Below are 22,879 nucleotides of genomic sequence, written 5' to 3'. Positions count from 1 at the left end.
CTCTTAGTATATCATGTTTTTGTGACTTGAACATCCGCTGATTTGACCTGAAAATCACCAGTTCAATTCCCCATGCATGAGGCCTACCAATTTTAATAGATGAAAATAGTTAAAAGTGTAACGTTCCCCACATATTACTCAGAAACACGTGTCGTGTCAAATACTTGTATACATTGACTGATTATTTCTCTCATCGCAAGTAACCCGCATAGCAATTAAGATTATAAGTGATTAACACTCTAAACTTTGCGGAAAAGTCTTGTTCCAAGCCCCTGCGACACATGACCCGTTTACTTTAAAATCGTTTTCCACCCAGTTACTATCTTACAAATTTTCATGAAAATAGTTCAAAGCGTTATCTTTCGATTGTGCGGAAACGAAACAGTTCCCCACATATTACTCAGAAACACGTGTCGTGTCAAATACCTGTATACATTGACTAATCATTTCTCTCTTCGCAAGTTACCCGCATAGCAATTAAGATTAAAAGTGATTAACACTCTAAACTTTGCGTAAAAGTCTTGTTCCAAGCCCCTCCGACACATGACCTGTTTACTTTAAAATCGTTTTCTACCCAGTTACAAATTTTCATGAAAATAGTTCAAAGCGTTATCTTTCGATTGTGCGGAAACGAAACAGTAAAAATAAAGTGACAATCCACAATGACCTAGCTTGACCTTTGACATGTTGACCAAAAGGTAATTGACATTTTACTTTCATCCCAAGATATCATCAAACAAATGGGCATGCTTGTACGTCAAAGAAAAGTGTAGATATCAATCGGAAACGAAATAGTCCACATTTCAGGTTAGATTTCCCAGTGAAATCGACTTTAGACCTGTTGACTTTACAATCCATAAAGATCGTCTTAACCTCACAATCATATGCATGATCGTAGCAAAGATGGTTGGCGTGTGGCTATGATATTAATTAGTGAAAACATCATTTTGAATGATAAATTATCATAATATAACGAAAAATCAACTTTTCTGAAAAAAATTCACTATCAAATATATATATAACAAGGTATCCAACTCGAAATCACCCGAAAACGGGTTGCATCGCTTTGAACAGCCATTAATTCATCAATTTTGCAGCGATTTTTATAAACCCGGTCTTATTCAACGCAGAAATGAATTTCCTTTCTGGAAATGTATATATCTTGTTATATTTCAACACATGCTGGGTCAAATTTTAAGAAATAACACGATACACAATTCGCTTGACCTACATGACAATGATCAGACCGTATTCATGAATGAAATCTCCAGTTGTAAAGACACACCTTCGCATTGGACCAATGAAATCACTCGTGTGTTTAAAATGTCAGTTAGTTGAAATGTATGTAAACAAAGGTTTCAAACGGCGCTGGACAGTTAGTTTTGATGCATAATGCAACGGCAAGCACGGCAAGGTTGTTTTTTCATACGTTTTATTGAATTATGTTATCGAGGTCCGTGAACTTTGCAGGGAAAATGCCCTTTACTCCGTGAAGATTTCAGACATGAATACGGTCTGATCGATGTTAACTGGGCCACACGTATTGTGCATCGTGTTATTTCTTAAAAGTTGACCCAGTATTTGTTACAATATTGCAAGATAAGATCGTGAAAATCGCTGCAAAATTGATGAATTAATGGCTGTTTAAAGCGATACATCCCGTTTTCGGGTGATTTCGAGTTGGATACCTTGTTATATATATATATATTTGATAGTGATTTTTTTTCCAGAAAAGTTTATTTTTCGTTATAATATTATAATTTATAATTCAAAATGATGTTTTCACTAATTAATATCATAGCCACATGCTAACCATCTTTGGATCGTAGTTCAAGGCGTTCTCTAGATAATGTGCGCAGACAAAGCGGTCTGCGGACAAACCAACCAGACAGGTGCCAAGCAATACACCACTAGCTTCTTTGATTGAGGCGTTTCATGTAGTAACTCAAAGATCTATAAATAGACATGTTTATTTATAGATCTTTGAATAACTTGCCCCAAACAACTTATCACAGTTGTTAACAAGTGGTAAAGGCGGCTAGTTACATAAATAGTAATCACTTTGGTTTAATTTTAACATATTTATTCACTATCAAAATAAGTTCATTATAATTACACTATGATTCTTTGATTTGTAAATGAACTAGTATGAATCTGGATGTTTTTTTAATTAGTCTTCCAGTGAAGATAATCATACAAAATGTCTTCTTTTGATGAAATTATGAATAGTCATGCATACTTTGTTGTGTTTTTTTTTTATCAATATATTGCATTATCAGCACTATCAGCATTCCTATTCAATATACTCACATATTTTTTTCAATTATTTAAATTTTTAGACTCAAATTAAAACATTCCAAAATGATAAATAGGTAAATTGTAAATTTTTGAACTGCACCTCTATGAATCAGTTTTGAGTATGCGCTTGAAAAAAATAACTGCAAAATTTTTATGCGCATATACATGTATGTAAAATGTATGTGTAAGAAGATCTCATGTATCGGGTTGATAATCAGTAGCTTCCACCACATTGTGGCTTCTCCTGTGACTATGGTACAGTGGCCATATGTCTGCCGAAAAAAGATCAGCAGGAAACATTTCAGGAAGAGTTATATGATTAAGAGTTAAACAAAGGCATTTTTTCTTTTTTTGATCCCGAAAATTGTGTCACTTGTATGTAGTACTATGTAGCAAACTTATAGCCGTGTAACGGCTGACTGAAAGCTATAACAAGTAAAACCAGTTGCCCATAACCATTTCCCACTGAGTAGCAAAGTGACAATGGCTATGTGTATCTAAGAGGTAAAGTGTTTAATACGTATCTAAGTGGTAAAGGGTTAAATACCCATCTAAGTGGTAAAAGGTTAAAAACGTATCTAAGTTGTAAAAGGTTAAATACGTTTTTAAGTGGCAAAGGGTTAAATACGTTTCTAAGTGCTATCTAAGTGGTAAATGGTTAAGCGGGATAAAAGAAAACCCCACATGGGCCTGGTTTGTCAACCAAACTAGAATGTTTGAACTTGACTTGATCCCAGAACCAATCAATACCATTTTCAGTGTTAAAATGTTTAATTCCAGTCAAAAAACCACTATCAGTCTGGTCATAGGCTCCTTTTCCTAACAATTTAATCAAGAACATAAACCATACTTACATGTAAGAGAAAAATACACCAAACATATCACATTTGTCAATGGATATCACAGATTACCATATATCATCAGCCAACATTTTAATAAATGTCTATCAATAAATGAAATACATTATATAAAGATAATTACAAATAAGAAAATACCATTGTTACTGTATACACATTCACTAAACATTCTTTTCAAATGGACATTAGCTTTTATAAACGGGTTACAGGAAGATGGAATATTCCTACCACATACATATCAAATGACTAAAGACAACATGAAAATAAGAGATTATTTTAGAAAGTGGCCATTGAATGACATTTAATATGTCACACTCACAAAGTCCTCATTATTCTAGTACATTATGAGGTTATATTTATTCCCCCACTACAGTAGACCTAATAACAAAATATCATGGCTATAAAAATATCAACAACACCATGAAAGGACATTTAAGTATCTTGGTTTTAGGGGTCCTAGTTCCATGCAGAGAATCACACAGAGGTGTCATGGTGCCCAGCCTGTTCCAGGTCCCCAGCAAACAGCTCCTCCTGACTGGTCCGCAGTGCATTCTTCATGGCGTGGAGCACAGTGAGGGCAGCCAGCAGTTTCATGGCAGTCTCCTCATACCCCTGGTCCTGCATCACGTGTACCAGCTCATTCCACTCATGTAGCGATGTCTCTTGGTCACCTAGCACCGCCTCTTGGAAACAAGATGCAGACGGCTCATCTGGAGGATACACAACACTCAGTTGTTTACATTCTGTTTACTTATATGGAATCAGGGACATTCAGTTAGTTGCAATCAGTATACTTATTAGGAATAATGACATTAAGTGGGTTGCAATCTGTATATAAGGAATAAGAGATATTCAATTGGTTGCAATAAGTACATAAGGAAGGAATCAGAGGCATTCGGAAAATAGCAATCTGTATATATATATATTGAATTAGGGACATTTCAATTGGCTGCAATAAGTGTTTAAGGAATTAGAGGCAGTCGGTTTATTGCAATCTGTATCCAAAGGAATTATGGGCATTCAATTTATAGCAATATGTATATAAGGATTATCGGCATAACATTGATAGCATTCTGCATATAAGCAATTAGGGGCATTCAGTGAGTTGCAGTCTGCATATAAGGAATTAGGGGCATTCTGTTGGTTGCAGTCAGTACATAAGAAATGAGGGACATCGGTTTATTGCAATCAGTATTTTACAAATTTGTAACTGCCGGTTGATTGCAATCTGTATATAAAGGAATTTTGAACGGTCATTTGGTTGCAATCTGTATAATGTATTAAGGAATTGTGAACAGTCATTTGGCTGCAATCTGTATATAAAGGACTTTGGAACTGTAACTTTGTAACAATCTGTATATGGACTTTAGGACAGTCAAATTTAAACAATCTGTTTACAGGAAACTTGGAAAAATCTGTTGTTTGCAATCCAAAATAGGGACTTTGAGATTATCATTTGTTTACAATCTGTATATCAGGACTAACAGTCAGTTGGTAACAATCTGTATATTGGAAACTTAGGAACAGGCACTTAGTTTCAATCTGTTAATATGAAATTTGGGACAGTCAGTTGGTTACAACTTGTTAATATGGGTTTTGGGAAAGTCAGTTGCTTTCAATCTGTATATACCAATTTGGGACAGTCTCTTAGTTACATATAGAATACTAGGTCGGTGCCAAATAAGGCAAAGTTTATTTTGCGAGGCTTAGAAAATCTGAACCACGAGCCTTGGCGAGTGGTTCAGATTTTCGTGCGGAGCAAAAATAAACTTCGCTTTATTCGGCACCGACCTAGTATTAAATATATTCCATCAATTTTCTTAGTCTTCAATTATTTCTTTAAAAATAGAATAGGAAAATAGAACTACCGGTACACGGAAAATCCCAAAGTTATTTTAAGCAAACATTGTTTTATTATTTTATTCGTCCCGAGTCATATATATTACAAAAAGATCAGTCACTAACCTGTTTTTCTATTTATCATACCTCTACGTCCCCGATTTGTAAGAAATAATAATAAAAATTCTAAGAAACTGCAGCTCTAGCGAGAAAGAATATGACTTTTGTCCTTTGACTTGTTCATAATGACGTCATGAGTACGCGTACTTAATATTTGTAAACAATGTTTTTCGCTGTTTGTGTTCCATTTAGTGTTTAAAATATATAACATCTTGGTATCAAATTGTTTGTTTTGTTGAATCTGATTCGATTTTACTAAAATGATTACTTTATAGTTGATTCCGAGTAATATGACCATAAGAGTCCGCCACGCGTTACAGCTATATTTCAGCATTGCCGAAATAAAGGTAAATATATTCCACAGTGGTTTATTTCGACAATGCACGTCTGATGATGGGATAAAATCTGTTTATAGCCAACTTGGGACATTCATTTATTAACAATCTGTATTTTGGGACTTTGGGACAGTAAGTTGGTAATAACTGTAAACAGATAGTTGATGATGTATGCCCACCTCTAGACTTCATGCCCTGCAGCTCCTGAATGAAGGGCAGTATGAGGTCAAACCTATCTTCCTCCAGCAGTGTCAGGATGACTGTGCCCAGGGGTAAGGGCCGCTCCAGGGTCCCCTCCTTGCTCCGCTGGCCTTCTACTAGGGCATGCAGTAAGGCTATGGAAGGGCACTGCTTCAACAGGCTGACATAGTCCTCACGCTTAAAGGAGCATCTGTCAAATATAAAATATGGCGGTTTTTATTTTGGGGGTGTACAAAAGTTGTAGGTGAACAATCAGTGGGCCTAAATGAACAAAATAGAACTACCCAATTTCATTTGTGTAACAGCATAGTACTAAGCATTTCTAATAAGAAGGAAGTATCTGTTATCAGTCTTCTTTTAAAAGACAAGCATTGTGTTTTGTAGGCAGTAAAATTTGACTGATCTTTAGCGCCACCTCACATCAGACTGCGTACCTTGCGCGGGCTAGATCGAGGCCTGCCTTGATGCGTCCCTGCCTGAAGAGACACACAACAGCCTCCTGGTAGAGCTTCAGCTGCATGAACACGTTCTGTGCCATGGCCTGGGCCGAGCAGCGACACGGGATCTGGCAGTGGCAGTGGTCACGTATGGCATAGCCGATATCAACAGTGAACTCCAGCCTACAAGTATACACCATATTTGGGTTCAAAAAACATTATCAAGCATGCATTAGTTTACTTTAAACCTATTTATTTTAGCTTGCCCAGTTTTCTCAGAACACAACACATATATTGACAAAACAACATCCAGCAGCGTAAACTAGGCTGTGGTGCAATTTGCTTGGCACCAATTCCTGAACCACTTGCCAAGACTCATGGTTTAGGTTTTCTAAGCCTCGCTTAATAAACTTAAAAAATGAGAAATACACCTTTTAATGCATCAACAACAAATGGATAACACATATATGTCAGTGCACTTCACTAGATAATTCATTCACTTCTTGTTTGCTTTACTGCATTTGTAAGTATTTTACAGTAATAAAAGAAGAATGAGAATAAAATGAGAATAACAACCACAGAGCCCTTCCATTTGGGAACTATTCCAAGAAACACATTTAGTTTTCAAACCTTTCCAAAAAGCGACATCAGTGCTTTAACAAGATTCAGCATACAAAATCCATTATAAATGCAATCAAATTTTCAGGTTCATCTTTCACAATAGTCACAACGAGACCACATTACTTCGGGTGCAATTAGTATTTCCTTAAAGAACAACCAATACAATAACCACACAAATCCCTGTTTCTCAATAAAAGGCATGATCGTTTTGTGTACCTCTTTTGTGCTATCCAGTGTGTGAGGAGATCAAGCCTATTCTCGTAGAGGGCACACTGGACACACTCCAGGGAGAGCTTCTGATCGGGAGGCTTGGTCTCCCCTCCCACCGAGGACATAAGAGCGTCACAGAACATCAGCAGGGGCGTGCGACTGTTGATACGCATTCTCACATCTGCAAATGGTGTGATGCAATCATTTATACTTGTATTTTGTTTCATTTCCCACTATATACAGGATTGCGATGTCAAAAATGGTCAAATACACAAAATGTTCTTCTTCTTTTTTTACAGTAGATCTAGCTATTATAAATCAATAAATTGTAATGTGATGTTAGAATTGAAAATAATGAAATCTGGACATTGTTTTAAACGCAGAAGAATTAAACCTCTTGGAATACATCTTTACTTACTGGTAGATATATATTACACAGTTTTACAGCTGTGAACATTCCTTTCTTTTTATGAGTAAATAAAAATACCCATGTATCAATAAAATACACAATGGAGTAATCAATTCAGGATTTGATAACTGAATAAAAAAGGTTTTACACGTAACCAAAGAGCATTGATTTGATAATAGGTGCAATATAATGTTGTGTAAAGTGGTTTGCAAAAATGACTAGATAATGCTTACATGTATGTAAACGATTATTATATACTGTGCTTTGAACAAATATTAGCAATTTTTTTTTTAATTCAGTGCATTTAAAAATGATCAGATGAAAAATATTCAATAAAAGTGCGCCCAAATTTAATGCAAAAATGATCACTGTAAAAAGAATATACACAAAACTAATGTACATGAATCATGAAACTTAGCATTGTTAGGGAAGGTATGAATGTGTTTTTTATTAAAACAATTCAAATCAAGGATGTGCTTTTATGAAAAAATATATTGCATACAATGATCAGGAACATATTTATTTATTGAACACATATTCCAGTATGATACACTTTATTATTGTTCATAAACACATGTATGTTGTTGAGGGTTCATCATGAAATCAAGGATCCCTTTACAATCTATGTATACAAATTAGAGATTCATTGAGGATTCATCATTAAACAAAACAATTTATTATAATGTATTTCTAGATATTCAGTCTTATTCTGACTTATTTTTATTTTCATTTTCAAAAGCAGAGACCATATAACTTTGAGTTCAATCCAATATGTCAATTTAAAGTCACATGCTGTGAATAAATCATGAATAGCATGATCATCAACATTGTGTGGATCAATTTGATGTCAGATGAACAATGAATACAAATTTGGACAATTAGCTTAGATGACAACTAGGAAGTTATACCACAAGGATATAATTGGGTTAAAATAGGATAGACACATTTACATTAAGAATGCAAAACAGGATGTATTTGTCCACAGTAAAAACAAAATTGATATATGGTATCACAGAGTATCCTGCTGTACTGGATATTACAATTGATATATAACAGGGCTAGGATACTAATTGACTTTTGAAAGGGCAAGTCAGAATATCAATCATACCTTCACCACTTTGATACACATTCAGACGCATTTGTAGTCCCTTAGAAAGTTTAATTAAGTTTTTAAGGCTTCATCTCCAAACCTTAGGTTAAGATACTGATGAGCAGCAAACAGCATAAAACCTAAACAGACTGCAAGTTACTCGCAGGCTGTTTCTGGTTTTATGCTGGTTGCAAAAGCTATTTTTAATTTGATTCTGAGTGGGAAAGGGTTAAGGGGCACAGCATGACACAAAGTTGGCCTGGTTAAAACATTGTACATGAGCGCAATTTTAATACACTGATATATATACAGCTGACAACTTGGATATGTACATCATAGTGTCTTTAATTGCCAAATATAACATTTTTTTGTTTAGATAGAGTACTCAAACTTTGCCTGAGCTAGCTGAGTATTTCAGTCAAATATATATTAGCAGTAAGTAAACCTACTCACACTTTTTCTCTGTACTGGCAAGCTGATTATTTTAGTCAAATATATAACAGTGGTCAGTAAACCTACTCAAACTTTTTCTGAGTATTTAAGTGGAACCCATGGACAAACTGCTGAAAACTGCAACTGCCCTAAAGGAAACAGACCAGCTATGAGAAGAAATGCTGTAAACCATTTTCCATAACAAGTGATATGGCCTGGCACAGGCTCAAAGGAACTTATGAAATTCACGCTGAGAGTCAAGTGCTTTACAGTGTTTTTTCAAATTTTTGGTCTGGTAGGGGGACCCATTCCAAATGAAACAAGAGTGCCAAACTGTCACAAGATACGTCCGTTTGAAGGTTTTGGACAACTTGATAACTTTACCATTTGAGTGTCAAAATGATATATTTTTGAAAATTAAGCAACACATAACTTTACCTATACTAGATATCATCTAAACACAACTTCTGACCAAATTTGGTGAAGATCGGATGAAAACTACTAAATAAGAGAGCAGACACCATACTTAATGCATGAAATGCACTAAGTGATCTCATGACCTAGTTATTGACCCAACATGACCCATATTTGAACTTGACCTAGATATTGTCTAGATTCATATTCTGACCAAGTTTGGTGAAGATACCGTAATTACTCTATGTTTTCGGACACTCTAAATTTTCGGACACCCCCTTTTTGAGCAAAAATAATTATTTTTCGTGACTCTTAATTTTCGGACACACGAGTTTTCGTCCATAATTAATGTCTCTAAGTTTTCGGACAGTATATTTTACAGCGCTATTTTACCAAATGTCGGTCCTGTTTTCGATTTCTAATGACACTTCGATCATGGGGTTTTACAACCAGATTAACATCATAAAACATGTCAGGTGCATGCCTGAGGGCAACGGACCATTACAGATGCGTTATTGGGTAAATAACCTTGTAAACCGGTATTAAACAATGGTTTCGCCCGATAGCATAAGCTTTATGACAATTACCAGGGGTAGTGCCAATTAACAGTTCCATTATCTACCGCAATGGTACAACCCCATCTCAGTAATATAACTGTGACAAATACTAAACGCTTCGAAGTGTGATGCACCCTGTTTCAAGTTTCACGAACAATGGAAGGTGTTAGACAACAAATATCGGAAATGAACAAACAAAGAATTCATAGTTTGCTTTTGTATTGCGTTAATTACAGGTTCATACTAGCGTGTATCGGTACATCACATGCTCATCTTTTAACATGTTGGTCAAAGTACAACCTTGTAGTAACTTTCTGTCACATAAATGAAGCATTTAAAATAATTTAAAATGCAGTGCAAACATATATAACTGTCATTTATACTTTGCTACATGGTATTTTACAAGCGCGTGCTATTACCGGTAGTCGTTGATACAATTGACGCTATTGTCTGACACTTCAATTTTCGACGCTAAGTTTTCGAACACCTGTATTTTTTGAATATTTTTTGTATCTAAGTTTTCGGACACGAAAATAAATAATTATTTTTTGGTGTCCGAAAACATAGAGGAATTACGGTAGGATGAAAACTATTTGAATTAAAGAGATGACACCATGCTAAATGCTTGAAATGCACTAAGTGACCTCGTGACCTAGTTTTTGACCCGGCATGACACATATTTGAACTTGCCCTAGATATCATTTAAACACAACTTCTGACTAAGTTTGGTGAAGATCAGATGAAAACAATTTGAATTAGAAAGTGGACACCATGCTTAATGGTTGAAATGCACTAAGTGACCTCCTGACCTAGTTTTTGGCCCGGCATGACCCATATTTCAACTTGACTTAGATATCATTTAGACACAACTTCTGACCAAATTTGGTGAAGATTGGATGAAAACTACTTCAATTAGAGAGCCGACACCATGCTTAATCCTTGAAATGCACTAAGTGACCATGTGACCTAGTTTTTGACCTGGCATGACCCATATTCACACTTGACCTAGTTATTGTCTAGATACAGCTTCTGACAAAGTTTGGTGAAGATCGGATGAAAACTACTTCAATTAGAGAGCAGACATTATGCTTATTCCTTGAAATGCACTAAATGACCCCATGACCTATTTTTTGACCCAGCATGTCCCATATTCAAACTTGACCTAGGTGTTGTCTAGATACAACATCTGACCAAGTTTGGTAAAGATCGGATAAAAACTATTTGAATAAAAGAGCGGACACTGCTTTGGACTCCCCGGCCACCCGCCCGCACGCCAAGGGTGATCTTATAATACGTCCCGTTTTGAAAAACGGGCGTATAAAAAGCATACATTTTTCCCAAATGGGACCTAAAAATTCCCAATTAAAGGTTTTTAAAAAAGAAACTTTTTTAAATAAGTCTATTCAGTTCCAAATCCAGCTCTATAAGTTGAACCTTAGAAAATACAATATTGAAATCACTTTTAGTATCAATTCAAATGTATCTGCAAGCGTAAAATCAACAAATTTTATTTCCCAATTTTTGTCAATATTTCCCAATCCAAAGGGGCCTGGCCCCACTCCAAAAACGATGCAAAAAAACACTGCTTTACCAACTCAGCTGGTTGGACTTTTAACAAAACAATATGACCACTTTTCCAACAAAATGTACAGTCATCATAATACAACAAATTGCCAACATGCAACATAACGATTATACAATACCAACTGCAACCATGCACACTTGAACAAGGCACAGTATAGGTTACACAGCATGTGCTAGTGCCTGTATGCAGTCAATATCACTATATCAAACTGTATCTGTTGTCAATGAATTCATACCAAAAGGAAGGCAACTTGCATTTCTATATTCATCAATTCATACCATTATTTAAAAAAATTAAAACCATATTTCACTGAGAGTCATTTTGAACTGTAAATGATTAAAAAGATAATTTTTTAATGTTAAAACTTTTTAATAAATACCCAATTATTCTATATTAAGACGTGTTCCCATTTGATACAATTTAACATGTAGTTCTTTTTTCTTCATTAAGAAAAAAAATAGTACACAAACACCATATACAAAGGCAATTTTTAACTTTTGAAAACATAAAATCAAGAAAACTCTGCAAGATATTAGCCTTTTAAGTCTACATTTTAAAGACCGATTGTGTTGTCAGAAAATAATTCAGTTTTAAACTATCATCTGAATATTGCCCCAAAATGCCAGTTCTACAAGTTGCCATTCTCTGCACAACTGCAGTAGTGGTCCTGATGTTGCTGCATACAATAGTGCATAGGTCGTGATGCGGCTGCATAAAATAGTGCTGTGGTCGTGATGCGGCTGCATAAAATAGTGCAGAGGTCGTGATGCCGCTGCATAAAATAGTGCTGTGGTCTTGATTCTGCTGCATAAAATAGTGCATAGGTTGTGATGCGGATGTATAAAATAGTGCTGTGGTCGTGATGCGGCTGCATAAAATAATGCTGTGGTCATGATGCGGCGGCATAAAATAGTGCATAGGCCATGATGCTGCTGCATAAAATAGTGCAGTGGTCGTGATACGGCTGCATAAAATAGTGCTGTGATCGTTACCTGCGGGTTCCAATTGAGCAGCTTGTAAGAAGACATATTGAACATGATCTCCCACATGTTAAAGCAATACTACAAGCTATCGCGTCATATGTTGCATCTACCAGGGTGTAACCACAATAAAAACTCACTACTTTTCACATGAACAATTAAAAAAATTCCATTTAACACGATATTCACATTATGTTTCCATTTGTGAATAAATATAGTTGAAGAACTAAAACCTCTTGAATAAATTATACAACTATTTCTTGCGTGGATGCGGCAGATGCGACATTTATCAGATGTTTCGTTGTTAAGAAAGACTGGCTTGAAACACGTGGTACTAACCTTAAATGAACGCAAGCAAACAACAAAAAATCAAAGTTTTCAAGTTGTATTGAAAAACTTATTACTCGTTTAGGTTTTTAACAATTCTATTCATATCTGGACATGTCAAATTAAGCTTTCAACTGATCTTAAATTGCAGTTGTGTCTGAAGCTAAAACCTGAACATTTCAACTTAGTGCAAAATCAATTTATTTCTCAGTTTCTTAATGGCCTGCAGATAGTTTTTTGTCTTTTAATTTCTGTATTTTTCATTTATGTATATAGATTTTTTAAATCATGCAAAAACAATACACATTTTGGTATTTTCTAAAAATATATGGAAACCAGCCCATTGTAAAATAGAACAAATAGAAAAAGGTTTTTTAACTTGAAGTTGCACAAAGATGACAAAAAAATTATTGAGTTATTAAAGGTCTCCAGGCATCAAGGTTGAAATAACGTCTGAAAGAATCTTTTAAATCTAAGAGACTCTTAGAGAAATTATATGTCATGCACATAAATACTGTTCTGGGATAAATAAACCTTGTTTACAACACATACAACTTAAAATGTATATGCTATAAAACAACATGTTTTAAGAACAGATCCATTCAATTTGTTCGCAGCTATTACATGTTGCAATTAATTTTCTTCTGCCTGATAGTTCTAGACTGAGGTGCAAATAACTTCCTCGAGTTATTGATGTTCAATTTCAATGCTTCACTGAATATGGGATGAGCACATAACTATGCCAAAGTTATAAATGCTTGAGTCAAAGGTGGTCCTTTCAATGATAAAGTATTATTTTGCCGGGACTAAGATTTGTACGAGCTACAATAAACTGTTGAATTATCTATGCTAATGTTAAAACAAATCAACTGCAAAGTCAGAAATTAAACAGAAATACATTTTTGTAAACCCTTCACACTGATCACTGTCTACACACACATGTTTTTGTGTTGTCTGCCTGTCTATAAGCAAACTAGCTAAATAAGCACACTGGCTTAACAAAACCCTTCAAATCTTTAAATCTAATTACGTGGAGTAAATCAAAACCCTTCAAATATCAAGATTAAATTATGTTGTGTACAACATATAAAACCTTCCTCTGAACAAAAAGAGCTATAATACACATGTACATTAAAAACCATTTACCTCAAATCGTTAATACTTCACATTAACCCTTTACCACTTACTGGTAGATATGTATTCTCACACATTTGGAGTCCCTTAGAAAGTTATTTTGTATGTTGAATTGAAGACCTTTCTTACTTGATTCAAGTTTTAAAGGGTTCATTTCCAACCCGCAAATACTGATGATCAGCAAACAGCATAAAACCTGAACAGACTGCGAGTCACTCGCAGGCTGTTTTGGTTTTGTGCTGTTTGCACATAGCCATTTTCACTTTGCTTCTAAGTGGGAAAGGGTTAATCAAATATAATCATGAGCCTTCATTACAGTCCTACAAGCCTACCTCTGAACTTTGCGAGGGTGGCTGACGTCCTAAGGATCCCCTTGGGGCTGTTGGCAGCATGGATGGCAGCCTCCTCATACTTGGCGTCCTCAAATAGCTCGTTGAACTTCTCAATGTACTCCAGCATCATCTCCGCCTCCTTCTCCTTGTTAGGGTCATCGTCCTCAAATGTGGACGTGGTAGCCGGCCCCTCCCCCACTGCAGACCCTTCCCTGGCCCCCGCCCCACCCCCCTCGGACTGGTTCTGGTTCTCCAGGGCTTGCTCTGACAATACAGGAATGAGAGGATACAGAAGGAGCTTCAATGAGGTATATCAGCAAAACAATACATGTGTTCATCAGAAACACAATGCCCCCTATTGCGCCGCTTTGAAATAATTTTTATATATTTATTTTTTGACCTTTGACCTTGAAGGATGACCTTGACCTTGAACTTCCACCACTCAAAATGTGCAGCTTCATGAGAACACCGCTTTTAATTATTTTTTAAACTTTGACCTTGAAAGATGACCTTGACCTTGAAGGATGACCTTGACCTTGAACTTCCACCATTCAAAATGTGCAGCTTCATGATAACGCGGCTTTGAAAACAAGGGCTGTTTGTAAAACATGCATGCCCCCCATATGGGCTGTCCGTTGTAGTGGCAGCCATTGTGTGAATACGTTTTTTGTCACTGTGACCTTGACCTTTGACCTAGTGACCTGAAAATCAATAGGGGTCATCTGCGAGTCACGATCAATGTACCTATGAAGTGTCATGATCCTAGGCAAAAGCGTTCTTGAGTTATCATCCGAAAATCATTTTACTATTTCGGGTCACCGTAACCTTGACCTTTGACCTTGTGACCTCAAAATCAATAGGGGTCATCTGCCAATCATGATCAATCTACCTGTGAAGTTTCATGATCCTAGTAGGCATATGCGTTCTTGAGTTATCATACGAAAACCATTTTACTATTTCAGGTCACCGTGACCTTGACCTTCGACATAGTGACCTCAAAATCAATAGGGGTCATCTGCGAGTCATGATCAATCTACCCATGAAGTTTCATGATCCTAGGCATATGCATTCTTGAGTTATCATCCGGAAACCATTTTACTATTTCGGGTCACCGTGACCTTGACCTTTGACCTAGTGACCTCAAAATCAATAGGGGTCATCTGCGAGTCATGATCAATCTACCCATGAAGTTTCATGATCCTAGGCATATGCGTTCTTGAGTTATCATTCAAAAACCATTTTACTATTTCGGGTCACTGTGACCTTGACCTTCGACCTAGTGACCTCAAAATCGATAGGGGTCATCTGTGAGTCATGATCAATGCACCTATGAAGTTTCATGATCCTAGGCCCAAGCGTTCTTGAGTTATCGTCTGACAACCACCTGGTCGACGGACCGACAGACCGACCGACATGAGCAAAGCAATATACCCCCTCTTCTTCGAAGGGGGGCATAAAAACATTTTATTTTTTTACCTTTGACCTTGAAGGATGACCTTGACCTTGAAGGATGACCTTGACCTTGAACTTCCACCACTCAAAATGTGCAGCTTCATGAGAACGCTGCGTTGAAAAAAACATATATTTTCTTTAACTTTGACCTTGAAGGATGACCTTGACCTTGAAGGATGACCTTGACCTTGAACTTCCACCACTAAAAATGTGCAGCTTCATGAGAACGCTGCTTTGATTTATTTTTTTACCTTTGACCTTGAAGGATGACCTTGACCTTCACCTTTCACCACTCAAAATGTTCAGCTCCATGAGATACACATGCATGCCAAATATCAAGTCGCTATCTTCAATAATGCAAAAGTTATGGCCAACGTTAAAGTTTTTTTCGGACGGACGGACAGACTGACATACACACATACTGACATACTAACTGACGGACAGTTCAACTGCTATATGCCACCCTACCGGGGGCATAAAAATATAGTTGGTGACATAAATCATAGCAGACTTATTGAAAAGACCTGTAACACGCATAGTATAATAAAGTTTCAATCTTGTCAGACATTGGTCAATCTGTGCGACTGGCATGTTTGTTACCTCTTAAATTTTCAAGTTTTGTGGCACACATTGTGTCTGACAAAAGACATGTTTTGTAGCAGATTGTAATTGTTTGTCATGCTTGTCTGCCAGGTTTCATGCTGTAATTATGATTCCAAGATTGAATTTCACTAACTCACAGTAGGTATCAGTAAGTGCCCCCTATATCTTTACCACTCAGATACGTATTTTGACGCATGTGTAGTCCCTTAGAAAGTTAAGTAAAGACCTTTCTTACTAGATTCAAGTTTTTAAAGCTTCATTTCCAACCCTTAAATTCTGAGCAGCAAACAGCATAAAACTTGAACAGACTGCAAGTTACTCGCAGGCTGTTCTGGTTTTATGCTGTTTGCACATAGCCTTTTTTCACTATGCCTCTGAGTGGGAAAGGGCTATAACCCCGTGACCTACCCGCCTCTCTCTGCTTCCTGGCCTGGACTGCTGCATACTGCAGGGCCATCATGACGGTATCGCCCACTGTTTGATGGGGCGGCTTCTCTCTATTGTACGCCTGGGCAGCCTCCAGCGCTATCTGCAGTTAAACATCACAGAGAGCAGTAGGTAGGTAAACAGGAATGAAAATATGCAGGTACCAACTAGCCAATTGCCCCTACATAGAATTTAAGGATTCATTGTGGGAAAACAAGGCCCAAATGTTTCCAAATAAGTTGTTTAAAATAAAAAAGTTACAATTATTAATCACTAAATGAATTAATGCAAACGATTGTAAAACATGTAACATCAGTTATGTAGCATTACATGGTCTAAAAAAATGCAGTGAAAATGTACGAGCCTTTCATGCAGCCAATGAGCTGGGAAGTTTCAAACAGACAGAATTAAAATACAACAAACAGTTTTAAAGCGAAAATATACCTTCAATCTTTGTCTCTTAGCCTTGAAGAACTGTCCCTGACGTAAGAGCATGTCCCTGTTTTCCACCTTCTCATCGAGCGAGTCCTTCAACTCAATCTTGCGCGCTTTTGGCACGTATCGAGTCTTAAAACTTATTGTGAGCTCTTTCAGCTGCCTGTCCAGCTCAACGTATTTACGTTGCAACAGGTCCTTATCAATGCACTCCTCCAAAGTCAGGCCTGAAAGAGAGTGTACCTTCTTTATATAATAAATGTAACCACTTAGCAATTAAACACATATTTTGGCGCATGTGTAGTCCCTTAGAAAGTTCAATTTAAATAAAGACCTTCCTCACTAGATTCAAATTTTAAAGGCTTCATTTCTAACCATTAGGTACTGATGAGCAGCAAACAGCATAACACCTGAACAGGCTGTGAGTTGCTCGCAGGCTGTTCTGGCTTTATGCTTTTTGCACATTGCCATTTTCACGTTGCTTCTGAGTGGAAATGGGTTAAGTAAAAGTGTGCAACAACTATTATATATCCACTTTCATAATCAGCTGTTTGACATCCCTTTGAGGAGTAAACATTTATAAATCTGAAGCAAGCCTAAATAAACACCATGTTTTAAATTTACATTCAGGTAAACCTTTAAAGCATAAATCCTTTGCACCACCATCTATGACTACTTGAGTTCAACATTTTGATTGACTTTCTTGATATCTTTCACATGCTCTTCATTTCAGGAACACAGTTGCCGTTTTACCAAGACCTTTTTTCTCTCAATAAATTCTGAATATCAAGTTATTTAGATATTCTGTGGAAAAATTCAATTTAATTTCAATTTTAATAGTATCTCCATGGCACACAACTTGAATGGATACTGTTACAAACATTATGATCAACATGTTATATAGTATGAGGAACAAGGCTATTGTCAAGCAATATGGTCCCCTACAGGCTCCACCATTGTCAGAAATTCCACCATTTTCAGAATTATTTTTTTGGGGTTGCCATAGCAACCACAATTTTTGACATAGGAACAAAATGAAATGACGTGCATAATGTCCATATTGCCATCTATCCATGTTGCAAGTTTCATGAAAAAATATTAAGAATTTCAAAAGTTATCGCAGGATCCAAAAAAGTGTGACAGACAGACTCACAGACAGACGCACAGAGCGCAAACCATAAGTCCTCTCCGGTGAAACCGGTAGGGGACAATAAACATAGTCTTACATGTTGCCTCAAGATACACAATTGAGGAGCTGAATGATCTGGGAAAGGGTATGAACATTTTGGATATCATTGGTGTTCTGAGATAAATTAAAGTAGCTAATAAGAGCCGGCGAGTGGGCTTTTGTATTTTAAACTGCTGATTAATGATAAATACCAATTTTTCATTTTTGAAGGTAAAAAAAAGTTGAAAATTAAATGTTTCATACAGTTTTTGACAAACTTAGCAATTTTTTTCTTTCTCTATAAGGTACCCATAATAGGCACTTTCTCCAGTTAGAAAAAATTACGAAATGCCCTATTGACGTCTAACTAATTCCCAGGCAAAATGAAATTTGTGTCAATCTTGTTCCAAAAGCGCATTATCTGCAAGCTAACAAACAAAATGAGCACTGAAACTGTGTATTTTAAGCAAAAAGCACGTAAAAGAATATTTCAGTGGATTTCTGCAATTAGGTACCAAACAATTAAAAAGAACCATAGTTCTCAATATGAAGATTTCATGATGCGAAAATTTCACGAATTCATGGTTTTTAGCATGTATGTTTCCCAAATGCTTTGGTTACAGTACTTGCAGTCCCTTAGAAAGTTATATTTAATTTAAGACCTTTCTTACTAGATTCAAGTTTTCAAGGTTTCATCTCCAAACTTTAGATACTGATGAGCAGCAAATAGCATAAAAACCTGAACAGACTGCAAATTACTCCCAGGCTGTTCTGGTTTTATGCTGTTTGCACATAGCCATTTTCACTTTGCTTCTAAGTGGGAAAGGGTTCAAAATAAACTCTGAACCCAGACCTGGGATGAGCCTGCGGTCCTTCTTGAGTTCTCGTTTCGGAGGTTCTGTGATCTCCCTCTCCTGTTTCTCTCGCTCTTTATGCTTCACTTTCAGCTCCAGCAGCTGATTGCGCAACCTCTCATTGTCCTTCTTCACAATGTTTATTCTGCAACAGTTCCAGTACATGATAGTCATTTAAACTGACGTTTGAACGTTAATCTATTGTTTCTTAAAAAAAAGATTAACAGTCCCAACAGTTAACGGCAGGATGTTCTGGTTTTATGCTATTTGCACATAGCCATTTTCACTTTGCTTCTAAGTGGGAAAGGGTTAAACAATAAACTGTACAAAAACATCTAGGATCAAACAAATTACAGGATGCTAATCAAATCCTTTACAAAATACAGAATTACTTTGTCAGACAAGTTTTTTCAGTTGAATTAACTTTTACCTTTCCTCAAGCTCATCTCCCCTCTTGCGATAGTTACGTATAGTGGAGGGCTCTGACGCCATGGCCTTGAGTTTGCCGTGCAGGAAGGTGGCCTCTCTTTGAGCCTTCTTGATCGCCTCAATTGTGTCCTCATACTCCTTCTTGATGGTTGTCAGCAATGGCTGGTAGGCTGTCACATGCTCTATTATCTGAAATTTAACTGTAGTATCTGCTTACAATGCTATAATATGAGGTACAGAAGTTTTGTCAGGCTTACAAGCTTCAAGCATAGCCATGTAAATAGTTAAGAAAAACTGATATTGAAATTGGCAAATGATGATAACTGGTTTTAACATAGCTTTAAAGGCTGAACAAATTAACAGACAGTTAACTTTTAATGTAAACAAGGGCTGTTTGTAAAACATGCATGCCCCCCATATGGGCTGTCAGTTGTAGTGGCAGCCATTGTGTGGATACAGTTTTTGTCACTGTGAGTCATGATCAATGTACCTATCAAGTTTCATGATCCTAGGCATAAGCGTTCTTGAGTTATCATCCAGAAACCATTTTACTATTTCGGGTCACCGTGACCTTGACCTTTGACAGAGTGACCTCAAAAATCAATAGGGGTCATCTGCGAGTCATGATCAATCTACCTATCAAGTTTCATGATCCTAGGCATAAGCATTCTTGAGTTATCATCCAGACACCATTTTACTATTTCGGGTCACTGTGACCTTGTCCTTTGACCTTTGACCTGAAAATCAATAAGGGTCATCTGCCAGTCATGATCAATGTACCTATGAAGTTTCATGATCCTAGGCATAAGCGTTCTTGAGTTATCATCTGGAAACCATTTTACTATTTCAGGTCACCGTGACCTTTGACCTAGTGACCTGAAAATTGATAGGGGTCATCTGCCAGTCATGATCAAACTACCTATCAAGTTTCATGATCCTAGGCATAAGCGTACTTGAGTTATCATCCAGAAACCATTTTACCATTAAGGTTCACCGTGACCTTGACCTTTGACCTTGTGACCTGAAAATCAATAGGGGTCATCTGCGAGTCATGGTCAATCTACCTATCAAGTTTCATGATCCAAGGCATAAGTGTTCTTGAGTTATCATCCAGAAAACATTTTACTATTTCGGGTCACCGTGACCTTGACCTTGTGACCTGAAAATCAATAGGGGTCATCTGCGAGTCATGATCAATCTACCTATCAAGTTTCATGATCCTAGGCATAAGCGTTCTTGAGTTATCATCCGGAAACCATTTTACTATTTCGGGTTACCGTGATCTTGACCTTTGACCTAGTGACCTCAAAATCAATAGGGGTCATCTGCGAGTCATGATCAATCTTCCTATCAAGTTTCATGATCCTAGGCATAAGTGTTCTTGAATTATCATCCGGAAACCATTGTACTATTTCAGGTCAGAGTGACCTTGACCTTTAACCTAGTGACCTCAAAATCAATAGGGGTCATCTGCGAGTCATGATCAATGTACCCATGAAGTTTCATGATCCTAGGCCTAGGCGTTCCTAAGTTATCATCAGGAAACCACCTGGTGGACAGACCGACAGACTGACCGACATGTGCAAGGCAATATACCTACTCTTCTTTGAAAGGGGCATAAAAATGATGAATGCATTAATTATAACACAATATTGTGCAGGGAATTAATAAATTATTTTGTCTTACCTTGTTGAAAGCAGTTTTATACACAATGTATCTTTGTTCATCATCACTTGCGTCCACCTTTCCCAATTCAGACTCGATGTAATCATTGAGGGTCCTCAGGAAGATGCGGTCTGCCTCATTGGTAACAATTGGGGGAAGACGAGCAAAGCCCCCGGAGGTTGGAGTTGAAAAACCCGAACTTGACGTGGCTGAACTTGGCTGAGACATTCTCAGTTTTAACTAGGAACAGTCTGTTTGAAAATTAATTATTCTACATAATACACGGGTTCATATATATTTAAATGGGAACAAATATGGCAGCAAAGTCTCTGTAAAAGCTTACAAGGAAATATTGTTTGATTTATAACAATAGAGCCATGATGGCCATTTAAGTTTAAGGCACTATAAAGATTAATAATTTTTTTTTTACCCAGTAATATGTTTTAAGTCAAGTGCTGATCACTAAGGGTACTAATCATGCACCAAATAACATTAAATTATAAGAAAAATGTGTTAAAACCAAAACAGATCATCTAGGAATGTGATGGCCAATCTGACTCTAGTGCCGTAATTAAAACAATCTTGATTATGTTTAATAAACAATATTTAATTTAAACATCTGAGATGTGTTCTTTGTGGCATAATTTTGACCCCATGGCAATAAAGAAAACACGTTGGTAAAGGTCTGATACAAAAGTTTTCAGGCCAAATACCTAAGTGAAGTTTGGTAATGATGCAGGGCCTTACCCAGGTCCCGGAAACTTTAACTCTGTCTTGAACTACCCTGGGCGCCTTAAAATAGTTTAGCGCTAATATTTTGCTTATAACCACTGCTCACTGCCCAAGTAGTTTATCAATTAACTGCTATGATGCCAGCAGCGATGACAATATTGATGTGAAAGCTTATCTTGTATGTTACTATGGCCTTTTTAACTCAAGAAACCATAAACAAAGCTCAAGCAATGGCCAAAATTTTGAAAAAAAATAGACCCACGCCAAAATCTATCACCATGAAGCAAATACCTGGAGTCAGAGTTTTGTCATACGAGAAAAGTCAATTTAGCCTATGCATTAAATGATACTATGACTGACAATCAGAACAGTAGTTACCCTGCCATTCACAAGTACAATCACACATGCCCTTTATTGGGTATTGTTTATAATAAAAATAGTAAGGATGCATTCACCCCAAGTTCTACAACTTAGGCCTTATTTCTTTGATAAACTGTTAACATACACCTTACTTAAACAACCTTCATCTCGAAGTAGTTTCTTCCTGAGCCATGGAATCTGATTGGCTATTCCAATTTTAAGATTTGCATGCTATAAATAGCCTTAAAACTGAGATTGCAGGGGAGGTTAATATCTTGTGAAAAACGTGAACAGACAATCAAGTATGGAAAATACTCATAAATAAATGATTTTGTTACTTAGAAACACTATTTGAATAATACGTAAAGTAGGAAATATTTTTTTTAGAACATATGGAGTTATGATAAATTACGGGACGATTGAACTTTACCGGTACACAACACATAACATCAAACAGCGTACCCTAACCCTTAACATCTAACACATAACAACTTACACAAAACCTTATAATCCTTTTATCCTATATATTTCTTTAGTATCGGGGGCTACCGCCCCCAAACCTCCGCTTAGTCGATGG

General features: G+C 36.7%; 1 protein-coding gene across 7 annotated transcripts in view; it reads right to left on the bottom strand.

Annotated features, from left to right (window-relative positions):
- Positions 1-3,050: 3,050 nt before the first annotated feature.
- Positions 3,051-22,879, bottom strand: part of LOC127873871 (clathrin heavy chain linker domain-containing protein 1-like) — a 28,904-nt gene continuing 9,075 nt past the window's right edge. For 3 of the 7 annotated variants that reach the window (XM_052417963.1, XM_052417966.1, XM_052417964.1), the window contains exons 2-12: positions 21,232-21,461; positions 19,547-19,734; positions 19,116-19,261; positions 17,104-17,321; positions 16,642-16,762; positions 14,179-14,442; positions 12,398-12,418; positions 6,925-7,099; positions 6,085-6,270; positions 5,629-5,840; positions 3,051-3,865 (exon numbers count right to left, since the gene is read on the bottom strand). In XM_052417963.1, coding sequence (XP_052273923.1) covers positions 3,630-3,865; positions 5,629-5,840; positions 6,085-6,270; positions 6,925-7,099; positions 12,398-12,418; positions 14,179-14,442; positions 16,642-16,762; positions 17,104-17,321; positions 19,116-19,261; positions 19,547-19,734; positions 21,232-21,438 — 1,974 coding nt within the window. In that variant the 5' untranslated portion in view covers positions 21,439-21,461 and the 3' untranslated portion in view covers positions 3,051-3,629. The remainder of the gene's footprint in view (positions 3,866-5,628; positions 5,841-6,084; positions 6,271-6,924; positions 7,100-12,397; positions 12,419-14,178; positions 14,443-16,641; positions 16,763-17,103; positions 17,322-19,115; positions 19,262-19,546; positions 19,735-21,231; positions 21,462-22,879) is intronic. The other 4 variants (XM_052417967.1, XM_052417961.1, XM_052417965.1 and 1 more) reach the window with 2 other exon arrangements.

Source organism: Dreissena polymorpha, chromosome 3 (genome assembly GCF_020536995.1).
Source record: "Dreissena polymorpha isolate Duluth1 chromosome 3, UMN_Dpol_1.0, whole genome shotgun sequence".
NCBI classification, from domain to species: Eukaryota; Metazoa; Mollusca; class Bivalvia; order Myida; family Dreissenidae; genus Dreissena; species Dreissena polymorpha.
This window is presented reverse-complemented; position numbering and strand designations above follow the sequence as displayed.